We start from the raw sequence: 22593 nt of genomic DNA, 5'->3' as shown, positions 1-22593 counted from the left end.
TGATCACAGGATCATGGATTCATTTCTGAGCATTCTGTCTTGTTCCATGGACCTATGTGTCTCTTTTTCTGCTGGCATCATAGTGTTATGATGACTATAGCCTTGCAGTACATCTTGAAATCTGCGACTGTGATACCTCCAGCTTTGTTTTTCTCTCTCACAGCTGCCTTGGATGTTCAAGGTCTTTGTTGGCTTCGTGGAAATTTGGAGATTATTCATTCTAGTTTGGTGGAAAATACTAGTAGTGTTTTGATAGGTATTGCATTGAATCTGTAGGTTGTTTGAGCAGCCCAGACATTCCAATGATATTCATTCTTCCAATTCATGAGCATGTTATATCTTTCCATTTGTGTAATCTTCAAATTTCTTTGATTAGTATCTTCCAGTTCTCAGAGTATAGATCTTTCACCTCCTTGGTTAAATTTATTCCAGTGTGTGTTCTTTTTGGGTGCAATTGTAAAAGGGATCATTCTTAATTTCTCTGTCTGCTATTTCATTATTGGTGTGTAGAAATGCAACTGATTTCTGTATATTAATTTTGTATTCTGCAACTTTACTGATTTCACATATTATACTTTCTTCCTTTTTTTTTTTTTTGATGGGAACTTTTGGGTTTTGTATGTATAGTATATCATCTGCAAGTAGTGACAGTTTTACCTGTTCATTACCACTTTAGATGCCTTTTATTTCTTTCCTTGTCTGACTGCTGTGGCTAGGATGTCCAGTACTATGGTGAATAAAAGTAGTGAGAGTGGACATGCTCATCGTGTTCCTAATCTTAGAGGAAAAACTTTCCATTTTTCACCTATTAAGTAGTATGCAGTTAGCTGTGAGTTGTTCATATAAGGCCTTCATTATATTGATGTCTGTTTCTCCTGAACCCACTCTGGTGAGAATTTGTATCATGAATGGGTAGTATATTTTGTCAGATGCTTCTTCCACATCTATTGAGATGATTATACGGTTTTTATCCTTCCTCTTATTAATGTGGTATATCTCATTGATTTGTGGATATTGAATCACTGTGCATCCCAGAAATCCCACTTGATCATGGTGAATGATCCTTTTCATGTATTGTTGAATTTAATTTGCTCATGTTTGTCCAGGGAGTTTTGCCCGTATTCATCATGGATGTTGGCCTGTGGTTTTTCTATCTTCTGTCTTTGGTGTTGGTATCAGGCTAATGCTGATGTTGTGGAATGAATTTCACTTTTCCTTCCTCTTTGGGTTTTGGGAATAGTTTGAGAAGAATAGGTATTAACTCTTCTGTAAATGTTGTGGTGTAGATTTAGATCACAAGGGTTGCTTCCTTTTTATATCAGTATCCCTATATTTTTATGCCAGTGCTTGCTTTTCAGCTCTTATTCCAAAAAAAAAAAAAAAAAAAAAAGAAAAGAAAAGGAATAATGTTGGCATATGCCCCTTTGTTGGGTCTCTTCAACTCCTGTATGCTTATGTTTCTCTTTAGATATATGTATTTGCCTTCATCTACCTATTTTCATGTAAGTCCTTTCAGAAGAGGGATGTTGATGTCTGTTGGTTTGCCCAAAGGACGGTTTAAGGGATATTCAGAGATCAGTTATCATAATAATTACAATATTGGTTAAGTTATTATGCCTTCTTCTACAAACCCCTTACATTGTACATGCAATGTGATGAGCACTTCTAAATGCACTTCCCAATGATCACTGTTCTGCTCCCAGCAGCCCTATGAGGTGTTCATGATCATTGTGCTCATTTTATACAAAGGAAACTGAGGAACACAGAAACTAAATCATTTGATGTCATATGGTGGGAAAGTTGGGACTTAGGCCTAGTCAGTCTGGCTATAGAGTCAACATGCTTGGCCAGGATACCTGTGTTCTCTACCCTTTATCTTTCTGCCCCTAGAATGCTCATTACTACGTGAAGTTCTGATTTCTTATCTGTCTACAGGCCTTGGTTGGCAGAACAGCCCTCTACCCCATCCCATTCAGGGTACTTAACATAATATCCTCAATTATATTGGGTCCAGTTTCCTTGTCTAAATTTTTACCACATACCAATTTGCCATTCATAAATTAATGTAGTGCTTGTAAGCACTAGCATGAGCACATTGTTTTTTTACTCTAGCATCTGCAGTGTCACCTACAGAATGTAGAATTTGATCTCATTCCTGTCATTGAAGTTAACAATTTTTAATGTTGTGGTACAATTTCTTGCTACCGAGTTCTCAACTCTTCTGTCATGCCACTTTATGTTTCTGACATCACTTCATGAATGTAAAAGCATAACAAGATTTGAAATGAGGCCATTCAGGCTTAGGGAATAATCCTCGATTTGGATTTGGTGACCTCAATCTTCCCTAATATTTTTACCCTTCTTCCACCTCAGGACCAACCAAAGGAAGCCATATATGCTTTTCAAACCAGTTCTGTTGGATACCCCATTTCCATGTATTCTGCCTTCAGTTTCTCCAGTGCCTACAACCCCAATCAGGGTGTATCTGAAACTTTCCCATATTTGTCACCAGAATGCTTTTATATGCTTATCTTGAATTTGTCATCAACTTAGTGATCGTGGCTGACTCCTTTTCTGTAGCCATCCCTCAGTAACCTCTGTTTGTCTTCATTTGTGTAGTTATAATTATTTCCACACTCTCAAGAAAATGAATTTCTTCTTGTTCTAGTTGCCAGAAACATGATTTGGAAATGAGGAATTAATCTACCAATGTTGTCCATAAAGTTTTGTTACAGTGCTGATATTGTAGCATCTAGATGAATGGAGGGTTTTTAGCTTGGTGTGTAAGTGGTCTAAGAAATATGTTTTATCAGTGCCTTAAAACACTTTTGCCTGCTGCTACTTGTAATTTCATGCATTTGCCTTTCTTAGGATTTTAAAAAATCGGGGAAACTAAACATATTAAGGAGAGTTTTATTGTAAAGATAGGACATACAGTGTTACATTTTTGCAAGTCTATAAAAACTCTCAGAGTAAAATACCTTCATGTCTGTCATACCAGCAGACAGATTATTTACAGTTTGGAAAAGAGAAAGTTCACTTTCTGCCAAACTGAGGCAGAGGCGGTGGGACCTTAATATCTTGGCCTCTCTCCAACTTCTTTTCACAATCCACCAGATAGTTGACTCCATCGATGACTATCTGAACAAGCTCAACCTTTGATAGTGAAAAAGACAAATGATTAATTTGCATAGAAGACACATGCAAGGCATTAATTAATAAGAACAATACTGGGACAAATAAAATACCATGTTAGATGGACTTGAGAGAAATAATCAGAAAGAAGAAATTGTTACTAAGTGTTGTAGAGGAGGGATATCTGATGGTCATTGCCAGAGATGAAGAGCAGAGATATTACAGGGCTACTCAGTCTTTTTTTTTTATTATTATTTCAAAGATGGAGTTACTACATTTGAGAACTCTTTAAATATATGAAAACCATTAATGTGCCTCTCAAACCCTTTTTTCCCCATCAGTCTCTGCTATGAGTTTATCTAAAAGTAAAATTAAACTGACACCTTGTTTTGTTCTTTGACCTGGATCTCTCTTAAGACCTGCCGCTAAGCTGAGCACTCAGTAATCTGTAGTTCAGATATTATTTACACAGTGGATAGCTCTCTGAAAAATTGTTTAAAATCAAATGTTTGGCAATTAAATTATGTTTTCACTGTATCAAGTAAGTTTGCTTTTTTTGAAAAATTTTTTTCAATGTTTATTTTTGAGAGAGACAGAGACAGAATGCGAGTGGATTAGGGGCAGAGAGAGAGGGAGACACAGAATCTGAAGCAGGCTCCAGGCTCCAAGTTGTCAGCACAGAACCCTACACGGGGCTTGAACTCATGAGCTGTGAGATCATGACCTGAATCGAAGTCAGACACTCAACTGACTGAGCCACCCAGGCGCCCCAAGATAAGTTTGCTTCTTAAAGGAAAGTTTGTAAGTTATATTATGATAAACTTTTAAAAATTCCTGGTTTTTATAAATTTTTGTTTTGAGAGAGAGTGTGTGTGTGAGAGCAGGGGAAGGGCAGAGAGAGAGGGAGACAGAGGACTGGAAGCAGGCTCTGCGCTGACAGCAGCAAGTCCTATGTGGGGCTCAAACTCGCAAATTGTAAGATCATGACCTGAAGTTGGATCCTTAACCAACTAATCAATCGGTGCCCACCCCCCCCCCCCTTTTTATAATTCCTGCTTTAAAACAAAGTTAGAACTTTGATTCACAAATCAAAGACAAAGGAGACAGGAGTATACAACGGGGAAAGATAGTCAATAAATGGTGCTGGAGAAATTTGCTGGATGCAAAAGAATGAAACTGTACCACTTTATTACACCATATGCAAAGATAAACTCAAGATGGATTAAAGACCCAAATGTGACGGATGGAACCATAAAACTCCTAAGAGAAAACCTAAGCAGTAAATCCTTGGACACTGGCCTCAGCAATAGATCCATGGATAGGTCTCCTCTGGCAGATAAAAACAAAAGCAGTAACAAACCTCTGAGACTATGCTAAAATAATGAAACAACAAATCAGATTAAAAGATGGGCAGAGTCCCTGAATAGACATTTTCCCCAGCATGACATACAGGTGGCAACCAGACACATGAAAAGATGCTCCACATCACAAGTAGCAGGGAAATGCAAATGGAAACCAAAACAACACAATCATACGGTATATCCGTCAGAATAGCCAGCATCATGAAGACAAGAAATGACAAATGTTGAGGATTTCAGAGGAAAAGAAACCCTCATGCACTGTTGGTGGCAATGTAAACTGGTGCAGGCACTGCAGAAAATAGTTTGGAGGTTCCTTATAACATTAAAAAAGTAAACACACACACACACACAAAAGGAAGGAAGGAAGGGAGGAAGGGAAAAGCAAAGAAGACAGGGCGCCTGGGTGGCTCAGTGGGTTAAGCATCTGACTTCGGCTCAGGTCACGATCTCATGGTCCTTGAGTTCGAGCCCCGAGTCAGGCTCTGTGCTGACAGCTCAGAGCCTGGAGCCTGCTTCGGATTCTGTGTCTCCCTCTCTCTCTCTGCTCCTCCCCCGTTCATGCTCTGTCTCTGTCTCTCTCAAAAATAAATAAACATTAAAAAAAAAAAAAGAAAAGAAGAGAAAAAAAACACCAGGGGCACCTCGGTTGAGCATCTGACTTCAGCTCAGGTGATGATCTCACAGTTCATGGGTTCAAGCCACTGTCAGGCTTTGCACTGACAGTGCAGGGCCTGCTTCAGACCCTGTCTCTGTCTCTCTCTCTCTCCACCTCTCCCCCACTTGCGTTCTTTCTCTCTCAAAAATAATCATTAAAAAAAAAGAGAAACACCATATGATCCAGTAATTCCATTACTGGTATTTACCCAAAGAAAACAAAAAACACTGATTTGAAAAATTATATCCACCCCTACATTTTTTGCAGGATTATTTACAATAGCCAAGATATGGAGGCAACCTAAGTGTCCATTGATAGATGAACAGAGAAAGATGTGATATATGTATATCTATATACGCACATACATACAATAGAATATTACTCAGCCATAAAAAAGACTGAGATCTTGCCATCTGTGACAATATGGATGGACCTAGAGGGCATTATAAGTGAAAAAATCAGAGGAAGACAAATATATCATTTTACTTATATGTGTAATCTAAAATCACACACACACACACACACACACACACACACCAGAAATAGGCCCAAATACATAAATACATAGAACTAGTGGTTGCAAGAGACAAAATGGGTGAAGGGAAGTGGGAGGTATAGGCTTCCAATTATAGAATGAGTAAGTGACAGGATGAAAGAGAATATAGTATTATAATAGCACTTTATGCTGACAGATGATATCTACATTTGTGGTGAGGATAGCATAGCACAAGGAGTTGTCAAATAACGATGTACACCTGAAACTAATGTAACATTGTGTGTTAACTATACTTCAACAATAATAAAAAACCCAAAATGACCAGATTTCACAGTACTCAGGAAATAGAGTGAAGTTCAATGGATGCAGCAAAAGAAAAATGAAGTCCAGACTCATCTGGAGCAAAGTGATTTACCTGATACATTAAGGAGAATCACAGTTTTCCTAAATAACAGCTGTAAACTCATGAATAAATTTGTTCATATGAATAAAACTATACAAAAAATAAATTTTACATAAAACAATCATTTAAAAACTGGAAGACAATACAGAATAATGTTCACAATGGTTTTCTTAGTGTTAAGTTAAATAGCGTTATTTTAAAATGTTTTTGGCATTTTTCTAGCTTTTATAATGGTCACCTATTAACTTATAGACCTAAAAAAATGTTTCTAGGTGGTGACTGCCTTACTTTCCAGTAATAAAAATCTAGTTAATATTAGAAGCAGATAGGCCTAGGCTCCAGATCTTCTTTATTCACTACACTATACATTATTCAGTAAATTTCAGAAGCTGTATTTATTTATAGCTCCTTTTTCCTCAAGTACTTTACCAGAGGTGGGAGCACATAAGGTGATTTGTTTTGAGTGTTTCCTCCTTCCCTTTTCTCAGTTTTTTGGTAGGGATACCAATAGGCAATGAAATATTTGAAAGCTGGCAAGGAAGAAGAAAGAGCATCAATAATGCAAAGATTTAATAACCAGCCAATAAGTTATTAAGATTTGTATGTTATAAGAGGAAGAGACTTTTAAATTAAAAATGGGCATAATACATTCAATAGGACTATATCCAGATAAATTGGTATGACTTATGGGGATCAGGACTTGCTTAGGATTTAGCTGCATGTTATCTAAGTGTGTTCTTTATGCTTCATCTCCTGTATCACTCCCGGCCTACCTACAGTTTATGAATGCTGTTCATCCTATGTATACACAGAATCTTACTTTATGAGCACAATCTTGTATGTACCTAGTGTATACATTATTTGCCATCGTTAGCCCCCCAAAATAAAATTTTAGAAACTATCAAGGATCTAAAAATGCAGCATGTGGCCTTCACCAAAGTAAGTTCAGAATCAAAAGAAAATTCCACTATTTTACCACCCTCAGAGAGCATACATGTTCCGTGATATCACAGTGATAAAATACCACCATCCTTTTGCATAACTGAGCTCCTAATGCTGAAAGATTGCTGGAATACCTCTCGGGTGAGGGACTGACAACAGTCCCACCGTGAACTCCTTTACTCGCCTATACGTTCTCAGCTTATGCTGTGCTTACCTTTATGCAGTTACTTCCCATGTAGGAATGGTACTATGGAATGAAACACTAACAGGACTCAGGACAAGGCTCTTTAGTGAATAAGGCGAGGCTCTTTAGGCTACTTCTCTATTCCCTTTTTCTCTTGGGCTAATACTCTTAGCTCGTGTTTGGAAAGTGAGAGAGATGTTAGTTACCTCTGATCGACCAATTCGATCTATGTTGGAAATATCATAAACATCTGCCACTGCTGCCGTGTCCACACCACCTGTGCCACGTTTCTGGAGCCTTAGGTTTTCCAGGATCTTGGAAAAGCGTGGATCCTGGGACAGGGGACAATACTGAGTGTCATAAGAAGCACAACAGATTCACCAGCATTGGCACATTCATTTAGAAAAGATGTACTGTAAGAGACAGTAACAGTATTTATTAAGTTCATACTTACTATGTGCCAGGCCACTATGCTAAAACCTTTATACCATGAAGTAGGTATTGCTTTAATTCTCATTTCACAGATGAGGAAACCAAGGCTCAAAGGAATTAACTTAATCAAAGTCACACAGAAGGTAGCAGAGCTGTTACTAACTTCTGTATCACTTCTGACATTTGGATGCCAGCTTTGGTGAGTTGATTATTCATCTGTATAATAGTTTTCCCTGTATAATTAAAATCATGAAGTTAAATCACATCAAATAATTTTCTTAACACTGGAATAATTTTCATTCTGTTTTTGGTAGGAAGCTCATTTTCTTAAATTGTTTTAAAGTATGTGATTTGCTAGTATTATTTGCCTACCAGAATCCTTTTTCTTACTAATACACACATGGAGCTCAGGAAATAACCACTAGCTAAGTTCTTACTAGTGGAATGAACACAAGTGATGTGCACACTTCTAGGCCTAGACTTTAAATCTTTACATGGACACACATCCTCTCTCCCCTTTGCACAAGCTGGAACATGAGCCTGACTGTGACCATGCAAAGGGGACACTAAGACGGTGGTCCTCAAGGTACCGTTCCCTGACCAGCAGCATAGCATCACCTGGAAACTTGTTAAAAATGCAAATATTTCAGGTGAGCCAAGCTATCTGTTTTTACAAGTCTCCAGCCTTGAGTCTGCAGGTTCAAGTGTGAAAACCCCTATACCAGGAGAGACAGAGATGGAAGGAACTCCAAGGGGCTGGGCAGAGCACCCTGCCTGCCCATCCTGACTTGTAACATGAAGGAGAATTTAAACTCTGTGTTCTTGAAGCCACATCTCTTTCTTACAGCATTTAACTTTTGGTCCTGATACAAGTGTCTTTTGAAGTAAACTTAACCCTTTGTTGTTATTTTCTATTGTAGGTGCAGAAAGTAACGGTTAAGGAATGATCAGTGACCATTTCTTCCTCCACAAAGAAGGCATGCCTGAGCTTATCCTGATGGAACACGACAGGGCTATTGGCTACGTGACATTACCTTGCTGAGCTTGGGGATCCTAACATGGACACCAGCCCGTAATCCTGTGCCAAGGTTCGAAGGGCAGGTCAGGATGTAGCCTAGTCGCTCATTCCACATGAATTCCCAGCCTCGCTCTTGGATTAGGCGTTCTACCTACAACAAGGAACAAATGGAACTCTTAAATATCCATCTACTCACTACATCCCAAACACCAGGAAGAGACTTGTGTACTGTATGTTTGCCGTGAATGAAATTTAGGTAAATCTGTATTACTTCCTTAATAGAAAATGATATTACTATTACTAAAATAGTATTAAAATATTAATAGTATTTATATACTATTTAAAATATTAAAATGGTCCAACCCAATTAAATTAGATGCCCACGTAAAGCATTGAATACAGTATCTAGCACAAACTAAATATTCAATAAATGTCAGTTGCTGTTATTATTTTTCATGTGAGAATAGGAGAATATAGGATTTCTCAGCAGGTAAGGTTGTGGTCAGTTTACTTATGAGCATAGTTACATCCTATACTGTCTCTATGCTTAGAAGAGACAAGAACACTGTTAAAGAAATTGGAAAATAATTAAAGATCCACAGACTTTTCCCTAAAACATGCTGGACTGGGGAGGGAAGCATAGGAACTTACTAGTAACAAAAAAACAGTCACCTATTTTTTGAAGCACTACGCGGTAGTCCTACCCCCAAAGAGTGCCATGATTCCTAGAAAATATTAGCCCCATTTTGGAATTCATTATAGTGTCTTCTTTCAAGAATGAAAATGTGATTTTATTTTAATGAATATTCAGAAATCTCTGATAACATCTTACTTCTTTTAGTCCACGACAGAATCGCTCAAATACTCTTTTCATATTGCCTCCTTTTTCCATAGAGATTACCCTGGTATGGTCTTCTTCATTAATCCAGATGAGAAATGTCTTGTCATAATTATGCCTAATGAAGAGAGAAATATGGTGTTGCACATTAACTACATTTGTTTCAACACATGAAAATTCCCTTTACTTCTGTAGCTTGATTGCTTCATTTCACCTTCCTCATTTCCTAGAAGGCCCTAATTCTTCCACTGTGCCTGAACAAGTTGTACAAAATGATGTTACCTTGACATAATGAAGAATAAGACCAACTCTAACCCTTAAAGATATATTTTTGCCCAACAAGATTATAATGGATGACAATAATTCAAATATGAATAACGTTTGGTTTTGACACTAATTCTCCTAATAAGTTCAACCAAAATCTTGTGCTGCTTAATTTTTTTTTTTTTTTATCTACAACCCAAGATGTTTGGGGTATAGAAGATTTCACATATGTTTGCTGCATAGATTCTTACTGTCCCCACACACTGAGCAAGTGCTCATGAACACTTCGCTCCTTTGGGTAGTATCATAACAACCTACCAAAGTACAGCAATCAAAGTGGACTGAGGACTGCTGGCCAAGATAAAATATGTGTATACTCGATATCCATTCTTCCTTGTAGGGTTTTGCTTAAATCCTCAATATATTTCATTTTCTGCTCTTTTGTTTTAATGTCATGAAACAGATTCTCTGTGAGGTCAAATAATAGGAAGCTAATTTTTCTTCAAAATAGTCTTTTTCTCATGCATCATTCATATGAACGAGCATACATTCTTACACATGTTAGAAACATTACAATACTTTGGTATTATACACAGACACAATTTCCAAATACTCTCTTCATTTAGCTCAAGCCAGGCATGCTGTCAACTGCAGGTTAGGACAAGCAGGTGATCTGAAGGAAATCCTCTGCACACATTGCAAATGTGAAAATGCTATGTCCATACCAGATTCCCCTGGCATCTGGCCAGTCACGGGCCATCCCAGCACATGTTAATAAAGGGGATACTGGCTTATCAAATAGAAAGTGGTCCTGCAGGCCAAAAGGGACAAAGCAGAAAGGAGAAATGGATGAGATCAGACACAAGGACAAGTGCTACTCGGCCAAAATTTCAACTTGGTTGAGGTCTGTCAGGCAGTGGTTCTCAGGCTTGGCTGCCCACTGGAATAATCTGGGTGCTTTGTAAAAAATACTAATACCCAGTTCCTGCCCTCCCCCAGAGACTGTCTTAATTGTTAAGGGGTGCGGCCTGAACAGTGGGATTTTTAAAAGCTCGTCAGATGGTTCTAGTGTACAGCTAAGGCCGAAAACCATTAGCTTAGCCCAGATAGAAATACTTAATCACTATAGATTATGTTTACCCACCAGCACCAATGCTATGCCCTGACAGAGTAGGCCGTGAGTGAGGGACACTATCTTGAAAAGTCTGTTATCCACAGCCACCATTCTCTCTATGTGTCTGGCATTCCTGGTTCTTTTATTATCATTCCTTCTACTACAAAGTATTAGATATGTAAAATAATTTGTAAATAAAAATAGCTATCATTGATTTAGTGGTCACTAGGTGCCAAGTCTGTGCTTGCATATTAATTAATATGCTTTTAATTTTCTTCAATCCTCACAACACTATGAGGCAAGTATAATCATTTTATGAGTGAGGAAAACTGATTCAGAGTAAAAAAACAACCCACCTACTATTAGGCAGCTAGGAAGTGACAGAGCCTAGATTCAAACTTGACCTGTAGGACTTCCAAGTTTGTGCCTTTAACAACAGTACACTACTCTTCATATCAAAATCAGTGTCAAGAGACTGGCATTTTTCTTAGTGTGTGTATACAGTAAGAACATGAATATTCAAATATGATTACATTGAAGTAAGAAATAAAGACAATATGGAGAGGGAAGTCCCTTTATAATCTGTGAGTGAAAGGGGTAGGAGACATTAAAACAGGCTTGGTGACCTGATGCTGGAAACCTCCAGTGGCTACCTGAGGCAGAGTTGGGCTTGTCTTAAGAGAGCAAGCAGAGGGTTGGCCTGATGGCTACAGAGACCAAGAGACTGTGGTCTGTAGAGACAAGCATGCTAGTTCATCTGGTTTGGCGGTGGGACTTATTTTGTGGCATTGCATGTCCTGAAATGGCAGATACTGGTTTCTGCTTTTCCTTAGAGTTTAATTAAAAGTTACTCTTGAAGGGCACCTGGATGGCTCGGTCTAGTTGAATGTCTGACTCTTGATTTTGGCTCAGGTCATCATCTCATGATTCATGGGATTGAACCCTGCATCAGGCTCTGCACTCTCCGCTTGGGATTCTCTCTCTCCCTCTCCCTGCACCTCCCTGGCTCATGTCCCCACCGCCACACTCACTCAATAAATAGACTTAAAAAAAGTTACTTTTGAAATTGCCATCCTTTTTCAGCTGTGCTAAAAAAAAATAAGGGAAAATAAGGACTTGGGTTTTTGTCTTCCCCAGTGTTAGAGTGAAGCTTTAGAGGATTCATGGAGGCGGCAGGAATCCCAGAGCTGGCTCCAATGGGAGTCACGGCTAATTTCCTTTCCAGATTTTCTTACTTTCCAGGACTTTATTTGGGTGTGTCAATGGAGACCGTCCTCCAGGTACACACAGGATTTCCACATTTAATTGTTCCTATTTATCAACAAGCAAGGCTATCCTCTATTAACCCCCACCCATGGATCCCCAACCCACCAATTCCTTATTGGAGTTTTCTCTGCAGATTGTAACCACAGACTACTTTTGTGGCTTGGTCTCCAGTTTACTTTTTATTTTTTTTAATGTTTGTTTATTTTGGGGGGAGAGAGACAAAGCAGGTACAGGGGAGGGGCAGAGAGAGAGGGAGACACAGAACCTGAAGTGGCCTCCAGGCTTTGAGCTGTCACCACAAAGCCCAACTCAAGGCTTGAGCCCATGAACCATGAGATCATGACCTGAGCAGAAGTCAGATGCTCGACCCACTGAGCCACCCAGGCACCCCTTGATCTCCAGTTTTAAGGCCTCCTCTTCCTTCCTTATACTAAACAAGATGAAGTCCCAGCAGGCTTCCTGTGAGGCCTCACTGTACCAACTAGAGCTCAGGGCGCATCCCCACCCCAGGCAGGGCCAGGTGGTTCAGGGGCCACTCACGTCTATGAGCCGTTGCTGGTCCTGCTCCGTCATCTCAGACAGCTTGTAGTAGCGGCCTGCCAGGTCCCCTTTGAGGCCCTCCAGGGCCGTGATGGCCACATTCTCTACCTCCCTCCTCTCAGCCCGGGTGCAGGCAGGTGGCAGACTCAGCCCGCGGATGCTGCGGCCTGTACGCACCCGAGATGACAGCACGTAGCGCTCATCAAACTGCCCCTGTGTGATCTGCCAAGCAGAGCGCAGGGTTACCACGACCAGCTGCGGACTACCGTCCTGCCACAACCACTGTGGGTTCCAACCCTCTGACCTTCAGGGTCCCCTACAGGGGGCCCTCAGGCACGGTGTAGGACATGCTGAGCACATTTTGGAATTAGGGGGGCGGAGCCTTATACACAAGGGGCAGAGCTACTTTATGCAATGCCATCTGGAATCCTTTACCACACTAGCTTTGGGATTTAAAAAAAAAAAAAAAAAAAAAAAACCCTTTAGGAAAGGCTTACAATTCTCAGTGATCAACACCACCCTCCTGTCAGGTGCTCCTCACTTCAGGCTCTGGCAGGCCAGCTTCCCGGCAAAGTATACAGGGGGCTGCAACCTACCTTGGATGCATCCAGATCTGTGGGGTGCTTCATCACCCTGGGGTCATAGCCATTGTGCCTTAGTTTGATGACAGGATCAAAAAGGTCAGCAAACACCTGCAGGAGGGAAGATGCACCTGTTTCCTCTTTAATTCGTTCATCTATTGCAAGGTCATTCCTTTCATTTACCCCTTTCTACCTTCAGGGCCAAAGTTGATGCCCTCCTCTGTAATTCTCAGGGCTACCATGCAGGAAATGGGCATGAGTGGATTGATGGTTATCAATAATAAAAATAGGCTTATACCACCTCCCAGTGATTCTGCCAAACTCACTGCCATGAGACTAAGCAAGAAAATCTTGTGTTTAAAATTTGAGGGTTTTCCTCAAGTTCTTGCCTCTGTGAGATCAAAGAAGCTGACACAAGCAGTTTTGTGGTCCAAAGGGATGATCAGTTTCTAGAGCGTAAGCAACATAATAAATTCATGGAAAGCTAGCTGCACTACAAGCAACAGTCAGGGCAAATCTGGGAGCGCTCACCCTGTGAAGTCCATCCCCAGCCCAAACTATCTGGTGCCAAATCTTTTTTTCTTTCTTTCTTTCTTTCTTTTTTTTTAATAAAAGCTTCAGATATATCCTTTAAGAAAATAACATTAAGAGAAGTCCTAATAGGGTTCCTGCCGCATTTGGGAACTATGGGAAGTGGGCAGGCCAGGGGTGGGGAAGCATGCTAGGTCCAGGGAGCCAGCTCCAGTCTGAAACTCTGGGAGCCCAGAGTAGTGCAGTGCTGTATGTGAGTGAGCTACCGTCTGGTTTATTTAGGAGGATGCCCTCCCTCCTCTTGATAGCTGTTTTCCCAGGGGACTGCCTTCAGCTCCCTGCAACAGAAGGACACAAAGAAGTCTCCCTGCAATTTGCTGCAACAGTGAGGCTGCTCTGTGAAGAGGGCTGCGTGGTGGCTGAGCTGCACTAGCAGCAGGCCGTTCTACGCTTCTGCCGCAAGGATGAGGACACGGGGACGGTGGGATTTCTCGGAGAGACTTGGTGAACTCGATAGCCGAGACTCCAGTGGCTGTGCAATCAGTAACTCCAAAACTAAAGACAGAGACCATCCTCCTTCCTCAATAAAGTCTAGCCACAAACACACGATTCCCCAATGTTTTACTGGTAAATGTACATCACCAATTACAAGATTTTTTTTTCTGTACCAGTTCATCCCCTTGACAGTCTCCGAGCATGCTGTCATGCAACTCATTCCTCCAAGGGGTGGGATACTAGAGTGGCAGCAAAAGAAGCCTTGTCCCTGGGAAGCTACAGACCTCCTTGTCCAGAACATTCCAGCTGTTCTGCTGACGCTGGCTGCCCTTTATGGGACCTTTCCTGAGCAGGCAGAACAGGGGCCCACAGAGAAGAGGCGAACTCTGGGACCCAGAGCATCTCCCCCACTTTCGAATCAGCAGCAAATAGTTTTACCTCATAGGACTCCTCGTCACCAGCCACCATGCCCACAGTCTTTATGAAGGGATGGCCTGGGTTGTCCACTCCAGTCTGGATACACTGGTCCAGGGTGTAGCCATTGGGGGTCACCTTGTTGCGGAGCTTGGCGTAGATGGCTGGGGTGAGGCACTCGGCCATACAGTTGTTGTGCTTGCGCAGATCAGGGTAGTCTGCACTGCACGCAGACGAGAGAGGCTTTCAGTGAGGAGCGCCTGAGGGAAGCGGTCTAGGAAGGTGCTTTGTTTCTGGCCATCCTTCCCCCAGGCTCTCTTTAACCAGGAGTCAAGACTTAAGTAAGACAGATAAAAAAGGGAAAACACAGTCCCCTGAACAGCCAGACAAAGGGACCTGGCCCCGCTTAAGGATTCCAAGATGCCGGCTGCAGGAGCCCACAAAACTCTGCCTTAGGTTGGTGTAAAGAGCAGAGTGAAATGCTCGCTTCGGCAGCACATATACTAAAAAAAAAAAAAAAAAAAAAAAAAAAGAGCAGAGTGAAAAGTGAAAATGACAAAATAAGTGGAAATCCTATGCGAACTTTGTTTTTTTAACTCAAAAGTTTTGTTAAAACACAACAGCCACATTTTGGTCCCTTTGGTCTGTGGTAGAGAGGTTAGAAACCTGCAGATGGAGCTACATAAACATTCAGTAATTTATCTGTCCTCTACCTACGACACAAGCTCCGGGACAGCAGACACTCCTGCGTTGCTGAGAACAGTGCCTGGCTACTGAAATAGGCATTCGGTACGTATCTGTTGGAACAGTACACAGAAAGAAATGATGTGAAATAAAATCTTTTGCTAGGATGTGTACTGGTTGAAGAATAGGGGATTCCGGACTATCACGGGCTCAAACACAAGGAATCGCCTTCAGGAATTCCTGAAGTACATGGTGGGTGATGATGACTCCCTCAGAGATTCTGATTCCCACAAGAGCCAGTGAATGTCTCTGACCGAAACATCGGGCCTTCCTTGTCTCTCTCCTCCATACCTGCCCACGCGGAGCCTCTTCAAGTCACCACTGCACGCCAGCTCTATGCCGTGTGTGCAGTCTCATTCATGGCAAGGTTCCGAGGGCCAAGAAAACATGCCCGTCTTCATGCCACTCCCCCACTTCCCCTGTGCGGTGTCCTTTAAAGCTGATGCTTCATATAAGTACTAGAGCCTCATTTTCCAGAAGATGGGACAGCAGTGGATGATGGATAGATCTAGAATCAGGGTCATCGGATTTGCACTCGGCCACACTAGCTGTGTGAACTTGGGCACTGTTTAATTTTTCTAAGCCTCCACTTTATCACAAAGGGATGCAAAGATGAATAAAGTAGATACTCTATATATAGTGTTTAACACACAAAGATGCTCAGTAAAGGTTAATTATTACTATTATTGCTGTTGAACTAGACTACCAGTTGTGGGCAGGAATGAAGACACTGTACTTCCTTGAGTTCACCACAGGTCACTGTGCTTAGTGAGTCTTAAAACTGTTAGTCTGATTTAATCATTCTCAAAAGCAAAAAGAGGGACCCTTGCTGACAGTTTCCAGCAGGGGAAAGCATATTTCTGGCTGACACTTGGAGTTTTTTTTAAATCCAAAGGACTTACCTTGGTGGGAACAGCCTGTGCTGTCCCCGGGCCTCAGCACACAGGTTCTGCCGGTTCAGCAGGTAGCCGGTGGTCAGGGCACCGGTGCCCACGGTAGCAAGTAACAGAGAAGCATTGCGGCCAGTTAGCAGCTTAGAGAAGACACTGGCCATCCTTCCTCTTGGATGAGTGTCTGGAAGCAGAGACACGGGATTAGACAGCCTCACGGGATAGACACTTACCATAGCACAGAGACCACCAGGCAAGAGAAAGAACTTCAGGAGCCATCACCTCTCTTTTGGTTTGCTTTGTGTTTCTCTTTCTGCTTTCCTTGCCCACACCCCTTCACACTGGTTGGGGAAATCTGGGTAGTTTTAGACATTGTGAATGTCAAACTGCCTCAAGTCCGTGCCATTTTCTCCGGTAATAATACAAAAAAAAAAGAAACAACAGAGTTTCTGTTTCTGGCTATTTGACACACCAGGTGCTCCGTCAGACCCTGCCATTGCACACTGAGGACAGCCTGCGTAAGATAGGTTCCTGGGCGGGGCGCCTGGGTGGCTCAGTCGGTTGCGCGGCCGACTTCAGCTCAGGTCATGATCTTGCGTTCCGTGAGTTCGAGCCCTGCGTCGGGCTCTGTGCTGACAGCTCAGAGCCTGGAGCCTGTTTCAGATTCTGTGTCTCCCTCTCTCTGACCCTACCCTGTTCATGCTCTGTCTCTCCCTGTCTCAAAAATAAATAAAAATGTTAAAAAAAAAAAAAAAAAAAAGGTTCCTGGGCTTGGAAGAATACATCTCTGAGGACTACCCTCCTACTCCACTCACCCCAAATGAGATGGTGTCACAGCTCCAAGTAACAAGCCAGGAGGTTTGGGTTATCTTGAGGACGGTTGTCCATCTGAGCACTAAGGTTGGGATACCAACAGTGAGTTGTAGAGCTCCATCTGTGACTCCCCTAGTGAATTAGGACCCTTGAGAGGAGCTAAAGTGGTTCAAGGTCAGCAACCCCCACCCCCACCCCATCCCTGGCTTCCAGCAGAGCATAATCAGGAAAGTATACTCAGTGTAGGCTCTGGGTTCCTACAGATAGATGAAGATCAAGCAACAAGCCCTCAAAGATCAAGCACACAAAGAGGAATTAGGAGCCAACAGAATCAAACTATCTTTCAAAAATGAGAATGAAAAGAAAGCGTAGATCAGTAACGAAGGAGCCACTAAAATACATACTTTAGGAAATAGAAAAGCAGACAATAGAAGGACAGCCTGAGATACAGACAAAATGGAGAAAACGTATATACATCTAAACAAGTAATTACATGATATCAACAAAGAATAAAAATCAGGATAAGCACATGCCCAAACAGATACCCTGCTGTGTGTGCTATTGCCCAGAGATCAGAATGACCAGTTAATCCATCATCACCCAGCTGGGAGCTTTTTAATACGGGTTGTTGAGTAGAGAGCAATAGAGCAGGTCACTCTAAGTACTCTTGCATTATACTGATCTCTAGGATGTCCACATACATGGAGTGCGAAATTTTTTCCCTAAAATTGAGAAGGTTCCAGAGACTCTGTTTCAAGATCCTCCAAGCTTAGCTGGGTTGGATGGTGCAGAGAGCCCACTGTATGGCTGTGGCTGAAACCCTGGGCCACCCAATGGAAGACAGACTTTTAATAAGGTCAGGGTGACATGGCTTACACACAATTCACTTTGGAGATCCACTCTCTTCCACGATTGCATTTTGGGAACTGGGATCAGTCTGAACTTTTTATGCTTCCAGGGTCTCCACCTGGAAGTCTCTATTTAACATCATTTTAAGCAATACTATAGGGAAACTTGAACCTCTCAACAAAAGGCACCAAAGTCCTTGAAAAAAGTGAGGACTTTTTTTTTTTTTTTTTTTTAGCCCAGGGAATCAGAGAGCCTTTCCTCTATGCTAATGCCTCAAAACAATTTCCTAAGTCTTAAAGACAACAGCAATTACTTTATTAATCAATAGGCAAGAGAAATGGGCCATTCTTCAAGATGTCCTAGGGATTTGTAATGGCCCAACATTAATCCCATCACACAACCTGGGCTATTACTATTGGTCTCTATCCAAGAGTAGGTGAGGGCTTCTCCAAGAACTGCACTGATACCTCCTGACCCTCGGGTGTGGCAGGCAACACTAACCTCCATCTTTAGGGTCTGTTTCACCTTTGTCCACACCCTGCAGTCTATTCCCTGAGCAGGAAGGCAATGCTGTCATCTCTGAGATTTATCAGAGAACTCGTCAAAGTAAAAGAAGCTTTGTCCAAATGCTTTTCAAGCAATATATGGGCCAAAAAATAAGCTAGGACAGTTCAGACAAAGAAATGCATTAGTTTCTGAGGCTGACTCAAATGTCATCTTTATTTTTCTTTCCTTAATTTGCTTGTACACAAATATGTATTCACATCAGAGTCTGTTTGAGAAGGTCAATGTTTTTTTTAATGTGTATTTATCTTTGAGAGAGAGAAAGAGCACAAGTAGGGGAGGGGTAGAGAGATTGGGGACAAGCAGGCTCTGTGCGGGCAGCAGAGAGCCTGACGCGGGGCTGGAACTCATGAACCATGAGATGATGACCTGAGCCGAAGTCAGACACTCAACCGACTGAGCCACCCAGGCGCCCTGAGAAGATAAATCTTGAGCAGAGTCAGGAGGAAGGGGAGGGTAATGGTGTCTGTGTGTAGCCAACTGACAACCAGTGGTCTTCAAAGGCCTTCCTGTGAGGATGAGGTGTAGGAGGGTGTCTGACTCAGAATATTAATGTTTGAAATGTCATCTTATCTAGATTCTGGTTTTGGAAATAACGTTAATTTACATCCAAGAGTTCCAACATTGTACTCCTGTCCGAGCAATGGCGTAGGATCCCTGCCAGTAATCCTGCGGAGGCTTTGGGTGCAGCAAGCAAAGCAATCCTGGAGCTCAAAGTCCTCAGTGCTCTTTCTGTGATTCTGACACAAAGTTTTAGTGAAGATTCGTACATCATTGACTCTATGTCGTTCACTCTTCAAGACACGCAGGAACAATGAATTTCACGGTTGAGGTCCCAATTGATACACTTGGGAGTGAGACTGAGCCAAGGGTCTCATTGAATGGCCTGGGGACCCTGGGTACAGCTGCTCCCCAAAGAGCCAGAGCCAGGCTTGCATTAAAACCATTTTTTCCGGGGCGCCTGGGTGGCGCAGTCGGTTAAGCGTCCGACTTCAGCCAGGTCACGATCTCGCGGTCCGTGAGTTCAAGCCCCGCGTCAGGCTCTGGGCTGATGGCTCAGAGCCTGGAGCCTGTTTCCGATTCTGTGTCTCCCTCTCTCTCTGCCCCTCCCCCGTTCATGCTCTGTCTCTCTCTGTCCCAAAAATAAATAAACGTTGAAAAAAAAATTAAAAAAAAAAAAACAAACCATTTTTTCCTCAGGACACTTGGGTGGCTCAGTCGGTTAAGCATCCGACTCTTGATTTCAGCTCAAGTCCTGATCTGGCGGTTTGTGAGGTCGGGCCCTGCGTCAGGTTCTGTGCTAACAGGGCGGAGCCTGCTTGGGATTCATTCCCCCCCCCTCTCTCTCTCTCTCTCTCTGCCCCTCCCCAGCTCACCAGCTCATGCTCTGTCTCTGTCTCTCAAAAATAAATAAACATTGAAAAAAAATTTTTTTTAAGCTACACAGGAAGAACATTGCTTTACTTTACCCAGAAGGCCCCAAATATTACATAAGCACTATCTACAGCTGAAGTCTCTACTTAGAAGAGGCTGGATTTGTTACCTACACAGATGGTAAGATGGTAGGTAACATGGGGCATAAATAAGCTGGAAAAAGGTATATAAGAGATAATCCATGTCCACCAAAGTGGTCGCTATTTGGCTTTGCCTAGTTTCTAAACATGGTGATTTTATAAGTCAGTATATCTTGTGAAACCATCAGGACAAAAATTTGACGTGTAAAGAAATCTGAGGCTTCCTTGCAAAGCTTTTTAATTTTTTTGGTTCTCTCCATGCCCCAAGCATTAGTGTAACATACTGAACTGTTCTGTGAAGAGATGGCTGGAGACAGGAGATGAGGGGCCAGAGCAGCTGTGGTGCTTCTCCAGGGACAAAGGCCTCCACATCCAGGCACCCTCACCACAGGGAGAGAGGGATCCACTTTAAGGTTTTGGTTTTTGCTGTTCTTTTTGCCTGACGGCTTGCTTGAAATTCGGCATCATTCCCAGTTTCTCTGAATAATACCCTGTCTGTTTCCATCTTGGCACTCATCCCCACCTATAATTATTTTATCTGTTTTCTTTTTTATTGACCATCTCCCCCAAATAAATTATAAACCCCCAAAGGAAGGAACTTGGTTCCTTTGCTCACAGTTGCATCACCATTGCTTAGCACAGCACCTGGCACTTGGTAGGCTCCCAGTAGCATTATTTCATAAATGAATTGTAAGCTTCTTGCTGGGGTAGGAAGCCACTCTGAGGCTGCCGGGATCCACATGAGAAGGCGGGCGTCAACTAAGTGGATAGAGTGGGGATGCGAGGCCAGAGAGCTGAACAGATGGGCACAGGAACACAGGCAACAGAAGTTTAGAAGCCACTTTCCCTCAGCGTTATGATACTCAGTGGCCAGTGTTCCCTGGGAGAGGAATCCTGACTTATCTGGGGGGAGAGGCACAAATGTCAACTAAATAAACTCATTAGAAATTTTGGGAAAGCTCACGTGGCACATGTACACACACTGTCAGGGACTGTCATGGGTGCCCCAAACACCACACACAGTGCCCCAGCCTGACTCTCAGGTTGAGAGCTATAGATCTCAGTACCAATCTCTGTAATATAGATATAATATTATACCATATATCTGATATTCTAGTGTCTCTCTCTATATAATATAAAATAAGATATATTTTAAAATATCAGTTTACTTATATGTGGTTTTGTGATAATGCAATAAACTACACAAATTTGTTTTTGTAAAATCATTACTGTTTGGTTAAAGTATTGTTTCTTACTGCCTCTCTAATTTGGACTTTACTCTCCATCTTTCTCCTGACTGAACCATAGCCTGGTGCCTCAGTCTGCACAAAACTTCTCTGTGCCCCTCTAGCCCAAGGTGACTGCTTTCTCTCTGAATTTCCAAAGCCCTCGTGGGCTGCTCATTCATCTGCATGTACCCTACACAGTGTTTTGACACCTGTTAGTGAACTCAACTGTCATATATCTCCTGGCATGTTAAGGAACTGCTTACTATGTTAGCATTGCCTTCCCAGCTGATGGCCAAAATCTTTAATGATGGGATCCTTAAACATAATAGCTGCTCAATAAACATTTCTTCTCTGACTTAATTATTTGTGAGCAGTGCTTTGCCTGATTTCCAGGAGGAGGAAATCTTACCAGCCTCCTGCTTATGTCCTTTCAGACAATGCATGTAGTTCTAAGGGAATGGACCCTTTACCTTGAGCTATTCCCAAAGGCACTTTACCCCTCTTGCCTGGCTCCTTTGCTACCAAGTAATTTGCACTTTTAATTTGCTATGAAGCCCCAGGCCTGGTATCCAAGCCAACTTAGAATCAATTTTGTAAGCTAGCTTCCTCGGTCAAAACTTAAGGGAAAAAAAAAAAAAGTCTACTTATATGAAACACATCCATTTCAGCCATTGCTTTTGAAATCCTATCATAAAAGCAACCAAGCGAGACGAGTAGGCTGGATTTCACCATTTCCTTGCTCAAGTTCCTGGTCTCTACAAGCTGCTCATGAGAGGAGCCCAGTGCAGGCCTCTGATCTCTCTGCCATAACCGACTGAGCTCTCAGAGCCAATTGAGCCTGACTTCAGCTGTTTCCAAGGGAGATCCAGTACAGGCTGTCCCACAGACAACAGGCAAAGCCTCCCAGCAGAGCAAGAAGCCTAACATGCATTCTCTTCCTTCCAGCAGGAATTCTCTGACTGAGCAGGCAGGCGGGGAAGGAGACGGCAGACGAGGAGCCAGTGCTGGGTGTTGGGGAAATTTAACTAAAATCTGTCATCCAGAAATGCCTCTCCACAAATTATAGGAAAGAAAGAGAAGAAATTTATTGCTGACTATGCACTAAGCCAGACTGTGATACATATCACAGGCAGTCTCCTAAAAGACGTTGCAAAAACAGAACTAAATCTCACCCTTTTATTGAGCCATGCAGATACGGCCGTTACATACATGCTCTCGAGGTAACTCAAAAAGACACAACAGCATTATTTGTCACACAGAGCTTATTCTAAATTCATCTCAAACTGGGGTGGCCATTTGTGTTAGCTAATTGCCTCTATCC

At 42.2% G+C, this 22593-nt stretch overlaps 1 protein-coding gene and 1 long non-coding RNA gene across 2 annotated transcripts in view; one reads left to right on the top strand and one right to left on the bottom strand.

Annotated features, from left to right (window-relative positions):
• The window catches only part of LOC125166324 (uncharacterized), a 36995-nt gene extending 28339 nt beyond the window's left edge, over nucleotides 1-8656 (top strand). The window contains exon 3 of the long non-coding RNA XR_007152431.1: nucleotides 8529-8656. This is a non-coding gene — a long non-coding RNA (uncharacterized LOC125166324). The remainder of the gene's footprint in view (nucleotides 1-8528) is intronic.
• The window catches only part of CKMT2 (creatine kinase, mitochondrial 2), a 31102-nt gene continuing 11440 nt past the window's right edge, over nucleotides 2932-22593 (bottom strand). The window contains exons 2-10 of the mRNA XM_047860164.1: nucleotides 16316-16487; nucleotides 14694-14892; nucleotides 13245-13340; nucleotides 12649-12870; nucleotides 10454-10539; nucleotides 9459-9582; nucleotides 8643-8777; nucleotides 7383-7508; nucleotides 2932-3156 (exon numbers count right to left, since the gene is read on the bottom strand). Of these exons, the coding sequence (XP_047716120.1) occupies nucleotides 3037-3156; nucleotides 7383-7508; nucleotides 8643-8777; nucleotides 9459-9582; nucleotides 10454-10539; nucleotides 12649-12870; nucleotides 13245-13340; nucleotides 14694-14892; nucleotides 16316-16467 (1260 nt within the window). The 5' untranslated portion in view covers nucleotides 16468-16487 and the 3' untranslated portion in view covers nucleotides 2932-3036. The remainder of the gene's footprint in view (nucleotides 3157-7382; nucleotides 7509-8642; nucleotides 8778-9458; nucleotides 9583-10453; nucleotides 10540-12648; nucleotides 12871-13244; nucleotides 13341-14693; nucleotides 14893-16315; nucleotides 16488-22593) is intronic.

This window comes from Prionailurus viverrinus, chromosome A1 (genome assembly GCF_022837055.1).
Source record: "Prionailurus viverrinus isolate Anna chromosome A1, UM_Priviv_1.0, whole genome shotgun sequence".
Classification (NCBI taxonomy): Eukaryota; Metazoa; Chordata; class Mammalia; order Carnivora; family Felidae; genus Prionailurus; species Prionailurus viverrinus.
The sequence above is the reverse complement of the archived record's forward strand: the minus strand, read 5'-3'. Positions and strand labels throughout refer to the sequence as shown.